Consider the following 11,171-nt stretch of genomic DNA (forward strand, 5'->3'; position numbering starts at 1 on the left):
ATAGGGGACCCTTCACTCCAGTTTACAGTTTCCTGGGGTCTTAATAAAGGCAGCTATCAGCTGGCCTCTGCAGCCATGTGAACACAGTTCACTTGGCGGGGGATTGATGAATTCATGTTCCCTTTAAGATATGTTTTATGTTTTCACTGTATCTTTGTGCTTCTGATATACCATACACACACATACATTTACACATTCACACACATATTTATACATTCAATGTGATTTTTCTCTTCACATGTCTATTTCTACACCAACTACCTTGCTGTTGGTGACCCACATATGTCAAATATATACACAAATATATCGGTGTGCACATGTGACATGTCGGGGGAGTGATGCATTCACATTACAGATACGGGTCACACAGTTCTGAATAAGCAAAGCAACAGCAAGGCCTGTAATGTGAATTTTGCCAAAAATGTTCCTTTTAACGCTGTTTAAAGGATCCGCCCTGGACCAAGCATTCAGTCATGCATGTGTTTATATGCCTGTTATTTGGTGTATAAAAATGATCCAGGTCGAGGTGTTAGTGGTAACTAGGTCATGCATGGCTTTATGCTATTTACTTACTGGGAGGTGTCATAGTCAGATGTTTTTATGGTTTAAGGAAGGTTTTTTGTTTATACTACCAGGGGCGCAGATGGCACTGGGGACGGGGGGGACATGTCCCCTCCAGATTTATATTGACCCCATCCGAAATCTAGCATCTACAAGCATAAACGTATATATTGTACAGCTTGGTCCCCCTCACTTCAGAATTTCCATCTGCGCCCCTGTATACTACTATGGTTATACTATCTGAATAAATCTGATCAGAGATTAAATGTGTTGCAGTGCCTGGCTCACACTGAAGAGTGAACGGCTCCCATGTCGGAATAGCACAGGTGTGAAAAGAATTCAGACTGAGATGGACCAGCGAGGGTCCTCGATGTTATAGGGTGAGAGAAGAGAAGAGAGCGATGGTTTATTTAAAAAGACAGAATTGTGACGTGTTGTGGTTGGAGGAGCTGATGGTGTTTCTGTCCATGCTAAAGCTCCCACTCCACTCCACTAAACCAACACCCGGAATGTGTCTGATACTACTGTAAGTCCACTAATGTACAATCATGCAGTTAGACTAATTCTGTTTTTTCTGAATATTGCTGCAACTGTGGGCTCGCTTGAGCTTCTGTTAAGAGCTAATTTCTGCTTTCCAGGGACTCTACAGCGCTTGGCACATTCTCTTATCCAGAACGACTTACAAATTTATCATCATGACAGTATGTGTCCTCCCTGGGAGAATTTCCACTGCCCCTTCTTAAACCCTGTCAGTTTGATACGTGTTCTATTCCAACAACACTGATTTATTTGTGCAGAGAGAGGAAGAGACAAGGGACAAATCCTCATGGATTCACACCAAGAGCTTGTACACCATTCTGTACATCATTCTATACATCATTCTTGTACACAATTCTGTACACCATTCCTGTAGACTATTTTAAACACCATTCTTTTACACTATTCTATACACCATTCTTGTACACCATTCTGTACACCATACTGCTGGTGCAGATACAAGCCTACAGATATACTGGAAGGGCTCCATTCTTCTGACTGGCAACATCACACCTTTCCTCTCATTGCCCTTTGTGGTTTGTTCACCTCCTCTCTGCTCTCATCAGCAACTACCACCTACTAGTAACACTTACCAGAATGAGAGTCTTGGTGAGGAACAACAGATATATTTCAAGCATACTGAACATTTATAATGGGCAATTAATCCAAGAAGAGGGCTCTTAAAAACTTCTATCCTTGATTATGTTGCTACATCCAGCAAATAATGGTGTTCAAAAAGTCAACTGTGAGAATTTGGTTTCCCCATATCCATAGGCCTGGTCTGAGATTTTCAGGTAGTCGGGGGTTTGTAGAGCTACTGGTCTATAGAGCATGTTTGCCTTTTTCAGCACATCTGAATTCAACTCACCAGCTAGTCACCAAACCATGCGTGAGTTGAATCACATGTTTGCACAGCAGGGGTGCCCTGAGACTGGGATTTATTACATGTGTAAGGATTAATCATCCTGGGTGGCCAGTAGAGGGCGCCCATGAGTGGGGTGATGAGTCAGGAGCTCAGAGACTGCCTCTGGTGATTTGACTCACCATGCATCATCAGCATATTTCCCAGTAGTGAGGCCTTGGCATTCAGTCTGGGCACGATTAAATGAGCACGCAGCTCACTCGTGATTTTAATATCGTAGCTTCAGATTCACGGATGTCTTGGTAGCACCAGTCTGTTCTGAAGTCAGTTATAAGTTGTTGCATGAAGCAAAATCTGCTCCTGTGTGCTGAGATGTTTCTTTTATTAGATTGTTATTGTGTAGGGGAGCATGATTTAACTTGTCATGTCTATCATGTCTTCTTCAAACCACAGGCAAATATGAAATAATCACTTCTTATGTACTTGCAAAACTTCTGATTGACCATCTTTTACCAACAGAAAAATGCATGGCTAAAAGTGGTGTGATTTAAATCTTGAATTCTCTTTGCAAACTGCAGTGCAAAGATCACACACACACACACACACACACACACACACACACACACACACACACACACACACACACACACACACACACACACACACACACACAAAAGCACTCATGCAGAAAGAGCTCACTTGCACAAAAACCTCATCATTTAAACATTTGGGATTCTTAAATGCACCAGAAAATTGCTGACTCTGCTGAAATGGTTTCTCTGCTGGGTTTTTTTAAATAATTTTTTTTGTCTTTTTTTTTCTCTCATCTGGGCTTGTGGGGGTTTTGGCCAGAGTGGAAGAGTCATGGAAGAGGGGCCTGGTGCTTGGGGGGATGATGTCATTACTGGGCATGCTCTCTCTTGCATATGTGACATCACTGAAACATTCCATTCTACAAACACACACATACACACACAGGCCTCTAAGCTGGCCCCCTCCCCCTCTTCTTTCAACACTCCTCTCTACAGTTCTCTCTATTCCTCTCCTCTGCTCAACCGATCACTCCTCTCGTTTTCTTCCTTTCATTCTGTTTTTCATTCTGGTACGTGGCCTTGGCCCTCTCCCCTCCCCTGCCCTCTGGTTTCCTCTGTGTGTGGTGATGGGGGTTCTGCACCGCCCCTCACAGACTCAAACTGCTCCCAGACGGAGCTGATAAGCTCTCAAGATCCAGGGGGGTGGGGCGTGAGTCCGAAACCAGAGCTAGTCCATCACGTTCAGAAATGGAGCTCAAATCCTCCACCGGCTCCCGTGTGAATTTGGGCTACTTGGCTGTTTTGTCCTTGAGGTTGTCTACTTGATTTGCTGTGTGTTTCTACAGAGGCTAACCTAAAGAGCTGATAGCACTTTCCACTGAGTCACTGAGTCTGCAAAGTCCTACACTGACTGCCAGTGAAGTGTTCTCAGTCTGTGTAAAGATGAGAGAGAGTGAACAGGAAGGGGATACAGTGGAATGGGGGAAGGGTGGAGGAAAACAGAGGATGAAGCAAGGCTTCATGAGGGAGGTAGAGAAAATAAAACAGACAGAACAATGAATGAGGAAGAGGACGGACACTGGGTTAGAGAAGAAAGATGAGAGAGATGGAGAGAGGGGAGGGGAGAGAGAGAGAGGAACACTGGAAAGGCAGGTAGAGTCACATCCTGCTGCATTCTGAAAGATAAAGGGAAGGAAAAGGGGGAGGTGGTGTGTGTGTGTGTGTGTGTGTGTGCGTGCGTGTGTGTGTGGGTGAGAGAGAGCGTGAATAGATGTATATGTGTGAGTGCTGTATGTGCATATGTGCTTTAATCACTATGAATATGCACGCATGACTAAGGCTCTGTACCTTTTACTGTGTTTGAGGGGACAAAAAGAGTGTCTTTGTGCAAAAATGTGTGGTTGTGATTGTGCAATAGTTCCAGGGTTCCTTGTGTGTGTGTGTGTGTGTGTGTGTGTGTGTGTGTGTGTGTGTGTGTGTGTGTGTGTGTGTGTGTGATGCGTTTTACGGGGCTTTGTCAGTGATTTAACTGTTCACCTTTTACGGCTGGGAAGGCAGAGCTGTCATTCAGTGGGAGGGGTTAGGGGTGAGAAGGAGGAGGGGAAACGAGAGTGGGAGGGACAGAGGAAAAGGAGTGGCCTTCTGTAGATTGCTGTCTTTTGGTGCAGCTCTCTCACTCACTCTCTCTCTCACTCTCTCTCTCTCTCACTCTCAGTGACGGCCTGGGAGTGACAATAGAATAAGAAGGATAAGGCGGGTCAGTACTGCTGAGAGAGAGAGAGACTACAGAGAGAGAGAGACGGAGGGAGAGAGAAAGAGAGCTTGATCGCCATTCAGGTATGTGCTGTATAAACTCTGTAAGGGGGTGGGGAGACTTGGGCAGTAGAGGTTTATCAGAGCGCTGAACTGCTTCTAAAGTTCAATCCCCTTCATTCCCTGACAACGCATTGAAAACAGCATGAAACCTACAAACTGTGACACTCCATTCACGCGGGCTTGTGAAGGAGCCTGTCTGTGTGTTGCTGGAGTGTGGGAGATTGTCTGAGAGTGACCACATGTGTGTTTACTTAAAACTAACCATGTCCATTGTATAGTACGCCTTCAAAAGTTTTAAATACATGACAATCTGCTTAACATGTCAAATCTTTGGCAACTCTGTTCAAATCTTTTGATTTGAACGCTTGTGATATTCTCTCATGGTTACAGTCGCTGTCTCTTGTGGCTGTCTTAAGGTGTGTCCAAGTATCATGGAGATTGACAACTCTGTGGAAAAAGTCAAGATAGCTGACCGTACCCCACCTTAATTACCTCTCCAATGTACGCCCTGTGATACAAGGTTGTGTTATGTGACAAACTGATTAGACAGGTTAGACTCTGACTACAACAAAAGCTAAAGGTTTTGACACATTAACAACTCAGCTTGAAACAGTGTGTATGCAAGTAATACCAATCACACTACACATTTAATATAGACTAGTAATACCCATCACACTACACGTTTAGTATAGACTAGTAATACCCATCACAATGCACATTTTGTATAGACTAGTAATACCTATGATACTAAACATTTAGTATAGAGTAGTAATACCCATCACACTGCACATTTAGTATAGACTAGTAATACCTATTATACTACACGTTTAGCATAGAGCAGTAATACCAGTCACACTCATCACAGTACACATTTAGTATAGACTAGTAATACAATCACACACAACATTTAGTATAGACTAATAATACCCATCACACTACACATTTAGTATAGACTAGTAATACTATCTCACAACACATTTAGTATAAACTAGTAATAACCATCACACTACACGTTTAGTATTGTATAGTTTTCTGTGCTGCACAGTGTATAGGTGCATGTAAATGATAATGTGTGTAGTGCATATGTGTATTAATGAGCACACTTTTACCCCACTGATGTAATGAGCAAAACCCTACAAATTTCATTCACCTTCACTCATATATAACTGCAATGTGACAATAAAACTGACAGAGTATTTCTAGGTTTAGTAGAGACTGACTGATGTGTTTGCAATTCGCATAATAATCATATCTGCAGCTCCCTACTGGGCGTGTCTATGGTCACGTGGGTAGGTGTGTCATCATAACAGGAAGCAGAGATCGTCCGTATGTGACCCATAGGCATGCCTGTGCACATGCTGGTTCCCATGAATGTTAAAAATGTGATCATTAGCTGGTTATCTATACAAACTTTAAACCACTTTACTGACCCCACAGACCATTACACAGTAGTGAATACCAAAAAAGTTTTTTTGTTTCTACAAAAGGAAGTGCCTTCCACAGACCATCATGATTTATCACTTGTGTTGAATATTTCAGCTGAATATGCTATGTAAATACCTTATATTTGTTATATCGAAATTGGACTTTGGTTTGGGTATCATATAATAAGACCATGCTTTCCAAAATGTTCAGACATTTTGGTTCAGTTCATGCATTTTTTGAACATTACTGATTTGGATGTTTGTAGTGTTCTCTATAATGATGCAGAGAATAGGGCTCAGTGTCTTAATATAGCCATTCTGCAAATGCTGGGTTCATGTAATCCAGTCAGTTTAATGAACCCAATGTAGCTGGGGTCATGTTAGAAGAGTTTCACTCACCATCAGCTTTAACACAACAAACTAACTCACTGATGTGCTGATCTCACTTTCACAGCCAGTGGCACTGCACTTGTATAAGATGTCTCAGGATTCTAGTGGAAAATTTTTTATCCAATGTTCCAGTCTAGAGTTTTATTCTGTCCCAGTGTTCCATTCTAGAGTTTTATTCTGTACCAGTGTTGCAGTCTAGAGTTTTATTCTATTGTAAAAAAAAAATGTTCTTTGCTTCAGCCCGTTGGATCAGATAGGTCTGGTTGCTTTATAAATTTATTCTGTTTCTTTGTTTTAAGCTAACATGACATCTGCCGCCCCTCAGAAGAGGATGGTGTCCTCTGTCTTCATCACTCTGGCCTCTCCGCACCGAGCGACAGTCACCCCTACACCCCAGATCCCAACGCCAACGCCTCAAATCCTTGGCACCCCAAGCCGAGACACACAGCACCCCACAGTACCACTCAGTCCCACTGGAGCACACCGAAGACCCTCAGCTTCTTCCATTGCCACTCAGGAAGGGGTGCGAGGTGTCTCCTCTGTCCCTGCCAGCCCTGTCCGAGCCCAGGCCCGACCCAACCCGCGCTCCCCTGCCCCAGAAACCCAGACCACGATCAGTGCCAATGGCACTCCCCTGTCTGCTCCTTCCAGACTGGGGAAAACAGGCCAGCATAAGCCAGACAGCAGCTCCAAGGGTAAAGAACATCATCTCTCTAAAGTCAAACAGCACTTCTGCATCTCACTGAGAGGGCTGAAGCGTGACTGCAGATGAACTCTTATTGATTATGAGTGGAGAACACTAATGTTCAGTCCTCAGTAACATGTTTTTGTAAATATTTATGTAAGCTGAAATGATTTTTTTCTTATTCGTAGAATGCAAGTTTTATCAGCTTTGCCACTGGTGTTGCTAGTGACTAAGTCTAGGATTAGACAGCATTTAATATACTTGTATTACAAATATCCTGGATTAGCAGTACCTTCAGTACACATGTACTGACCATGTCCTGGACCAGGACTGTGTTCTTTACACATGTATTGTTTGTTCCAGAGTCCCTCCCTTCTCCACCTCCCCCTAAGTCCCTGCTCTCTGAGGTGTCTGATGTTCCGGCTGCTCCTCCACCCCCAACTCCTTTTGTTGTGTCCTCTCCCACGTGTCCTCCAGCTGACCCCAAACAGAGACCATCACCTTCCACAGGCGAGGTGAGACACACAAAGACCTCCTCTGTGTTCGTATCATATGTATCAACAGCAGAATGTACTATATATCATCATGAACAATTTCACTTGCCGATGGTTTAAGTTAAAATACTCATTAGGTGTTCTGAGATTATGTGGAGGTGCTATGGGAGAGTAACTGACTAAAACACATCATTGTTGTTATAGTAAAACAGGAGATCTTAACCTGCTTTTTCATTTTACACCACCTAATTCTGTCCAGGTTCATTTGTCACAATATAAACTCTTTTAGCTATGCTACGGTGGTTTCCTCAGTGCAGTGTAACTATGGATCAAATTGCTTTTGTTAATTGAATGAGTTCCAGATTAAACTACTTCACTAAAGCTGACTCTCCATTTTTTATCTGATAAATGTTTGCTAATGCAGCAATTTTCAGTAGAAATTTAAATTCACTTAACAGAAGAACATATCTAATAAACTAAAATGGAAATCCATCAGAATGTATAGCTTTATGTGTTATCCTATTGCACTTTCTACAGTTCGTGGACACACACATATGAAGCTAAGCAACAATTGCCCATGAGCTAGTGTTAACACCAATATGAATGAGAGGACAAACACTAATGCATCACAATCCGTTTAACCACTAACACGTTTCAGTATCTTCCTCATCAGGACAAACTACCACAGGTAGTTATGAGTTATCTTGTAAGTTGCAGCAGGCTAGCCCATTCGCTATGCTAATTCTTAGGTGATTCAGCTTCATTCAGTGCAGGGTTAGTTCTGACAGACATTTGGGCATTTGTGAATTTGCTAGCCAAGACAGCCCACTATTTGTATAACTGCACGTAAGGGATCTATAGCTAATTTGGTATTAATATAGAATGATGTTTAAGCTATAATTTCAGTCGGGGAGGGTACACCAGATTTGCCAGAGATGTTTCCATTAATTAATAATCTTACATTCAAAATCATTTTTTAGTAACATGCTCAATTTCGCACTTCACCAATTGAAATAAAACAAATGGCTTCAACTGAAGTTTAAATAGTTTCACTTTAAATACTTTTATGTTTAAAACTAACACTTGAGAATACAGGTTTTTTCTGAACCATACCTAACCTACTTTTGATTTCATTTGAAAGCAGGTATCTGTGGCTGGGAGGCATACTGTGGAGACACTGCCCCCTGCTGGTAGTAAGAAGGAAGAACCATCAGCAGGATTTCTGGACAGCAGCGAAGAGGAGATCAGACCAGGTCATACAGCACAGAGAAACTCTTAAATCTGTGTGACCGCTATGATTTAGTATATTTTAGAATTTCATTTGTGTGTGTGTGTGTGTGTGTGTGTGTGTTTGTGTTTCAGATGTGTGTGGATTCTGTCGTAAGTCCGTCTCCCTCACAGAGCCAGCTATCGAGGCCTTAAACAGGACATACCACAGCGGCTGTTTCCAGTGTCGGCAGTGCCACACTCCCCTCGCTGGCAAAATGTACTACAACAAGGCTGGGATTCCTCTGTGTGAGGACTGCTACCAGGTCAGAGGTCCTGTTTGGACATGTTTATGCTTCCGTACAAATACCTTTGACCTGGCCACAAGATCGCTTTCAGGATTATCACTGGATTAATACTGATTATTCACTGTGTACTTGGTGTAATAATCTGGTCTAACAATTTAGCTGTTTAAATTGATATATCACGCTCAAAATATGAAATAAATATAAATATTTTCTTAAGTTACCCACATAATTTTTCAAAATGAGATAATTTTTTTCTTTGGATTTGTTTCTACAGAGCATTACAGGTGAATGTAAGAATGTTTTAGTGTATGTTCATTCACAATATATTCACATCACATCACTGCCGCTGTTTTCTCATAGGCCAGTCTGGAGCCCTGCTGGGCATGTGGCGAGGTCATCATGGATTATGTGATCCGTGCACTTGAGCGAGCCTATCATCCGCCCTGCTTCGTCTGCACCACCTGCAGGCAACCAATTGGAGAGCAGAGGTTTGCCCAAGGAGAGGTGGGGGAGGTCTACTGCCTGCAGGACTACTACAGGTAACAAACAAACAGTAAGATCTAGATGATTTAACTGTAAAGGAAGGCCTCAACAGTATTTTGTACCATGTACGAATGTTGAGGGAATTCATTGCTATGAGTATTTGTTAGGATAAGTTATGAATAGAGTATGGTTGTTTAAAGATAGAGTTGGTATACAGGTAGTTTAGATCAAGCCTATGGTTAAGTAAAGTTAAGTATAGGTATCGGGGGTAAATTATGAGTAAGGCTGGTTAGGATTGACAAATGGTCAAATATTTAGTGGTGGCATCCATGCAACCATTATTACATTGTTTAAATCCAGTCTTTAAAAAACGTGGAACTCAAAAAAGGTGTTTCGGTCAAATAGTGATACTCAAATAGCTGATTGAGTTGTTGGCTGAAACAGTATCTGAGTAATGTGTTGTTTCTACTGCTGCGTTCTGCGTGCTTTAGGAAATATGCCCCTCAGTGCAGCATCTGTGGAGAACTGATAATCCCACGAGAGGATGGCACAGACAGCTACACTGTAGAGTGTCTTGGCTGCTCCTTCCACGAAGACTGCTACCGCTGTGAGGTACACTGGCATCTGGCCACCGTCTGTGCGGCTCAGCTCTGTGTGCAAATGGCCCTTCCTTCATCTTTTATGTTTTATGTTCATGTATATGCATGTGTAGTAACTGTGCATAGTAACTATATCTAGTAACAGTGTGTAGTAAGTGTTTTTGTGTACTTGGTGTGAACTCTGTGTGTTCACTTAGTATGAGTGTATGTCTGGTGGAGATAAAGCACAGCACTAGTATTATACTAAAGAGTAGAAACTGAAATGTATTAATTATACTGCATTAAATTTATACCTCACAAACATTATACCTTAGGTTTAACATATTGAACCGAGTGTCTGTAATGAGCCCAAACTTTTTGCTTATGTGTATGTAGCACTCACAGCCTTTCTGTCTCTACAGGTGTGTGGGATGCTTCTGTCTCCAGAGCCAAATGAGCACGGCTGCCACCCACTAGAGGGCCAAATACTGTGTAAACCGTGCCACCTGTCTCTGGTCCAGACCGTCCAGCACTGAGGCTGCATGCCCAGAGCTTCACCCCAGATCCTGCACATGAAGAACATGTGGATGACCCATCACTGGTGGAGAGGGGTGGAGACGATTTAAAAGTCGCCTGGCTGCGTCCTTGTTCATGTGCTATAGAAAGGACTGTGAAAAAAAGGTCATGAAAAGTATTGCTTACATATATGTAAATGTCATTACCAGCGAGCAGTCATGTATTCACTGGAAAGTGGAAACGATTTCAATAAAAAATGGATTCTCATCACAGCTTCGGTGGGGGCTTTGAAAAATACAAGACGAATATTGGCTCAGGACTACAGCGCCATCTCATGGACAAAAAACGATGCAAGGCTTGTTCACTTTATCTGCGATGAAGATTGCATATGCTGCAGATGTGAAAGCGTTGCTGGGAGAACATATGTCTTCCCAATGAATCGATAGTTAAAAATCCTTAATGCGACTATATGTTTTATTTTTCTAATTTCTTAATTTCATTTCACTGCATTTATCAATGATGTAGGATAATGTGTATCAAACATATCTGTTGTAATCTGATATTTTGCACTCTTGTGTAATATGCACCAAAATATAATTCACCAAAGATATTTATTCACTTCCATAATTTTCCTATGATTTATTTCAGCCTATAATAGCTTACAGCACACGAAAATCGCCATCGTATCGGTTGATGTAACAAAATAAACGATGTGTCAAATATCTGCCATACTATATGTTATTTCAGATTTGTGGTTTAATAATGTTTCTCGGATATAA

The 11,171-nt window shown here is 42.0% G+C and overlaps 1 protein-coding gene across 2 annotated transcripts; it reads left to right on the plus strand.

Moving 5' to 3' along the window:
• Positions 1-4,208: 4,208 nt before the first annotated feature.
• On the plus strand, positions 4,209-11,002 carry fblim1 (filamin binding LIM protein 1). 2 transcript variants are annotated; one of them, XM_077001814.1, is made up of 8 exons: positions 4,209-4,329; positions 6,422-6,817; positions 7,171-7,322; positions 8,443-8,554; positions 8,664-8,833; positions 9,176-9,354; positions 9,790-9,910; positions 10,299-11,002. In XM_077001814.1, the coding sequence occupies exons 2-8, from the start codon at positions 6,427-6,429 to the stop codon at positions 10,410-10,412; spliced, it is 1,239 nt and encodes a 412-aa protein (XP_076857929.1). In that variant the 5' UTR covers positions 4,209-4,329; positions 6,422-6,426; the 3' UTR covers positions 10,413-11,002. The 2 variants fall into 2 exon arrangements, with proteins under 2 accessions (XP_076857929.1, XP_076857937.1); XM_077001822.1 differs by having other exon boundaries at positions 8,446-8,554.
• The last annotated feature ends 169 nt before the right edge of the window (positions 11,003-11,171 follow it).

Source organism: Brachyhypopomus gauderio, chromosome 1 (genome assembly GCF_052324685.1).
Source record: "Brachyhypopomus gauderio isolate BG-103 chromosome 1, BGAUD_0.2, whole genome shotgun sequence".
Taxonomy (NCBI): domain Eukaryota; kingdom Metazoa; phylum Chordata; class Actinopteri; order Gymnotiformes; family Hypopomidae; genus Brachyhypopomus; species Brachyhypopomus gauderio.

Excerpts from the sequence above, each read along its gene's own strand:
- fblim1 (XM_077001814.1), top strand. The coding sequence starts at position 6,427 with ATGACATCTGCCGCCCCTCAGAAGAGGATGGTGTCCTCTGTCTTCATC. Across the intron at positions 6,818-7,170 it reads GCCAGACAGCAGCTCCAAGG|AGTCCCTCCCTTCTCCACCT; the intron begins GTAAAGAACATC and ends TGTTTGTTCCAG. Across the intron at positions 8,834-9,175 it reads TGTGTGAGGACTGCTACCAG|GCCAGTCTGGAGCCCTGCTG; the intron begins GTCAGAGGTCCT and ends GTTTTCTCATAG.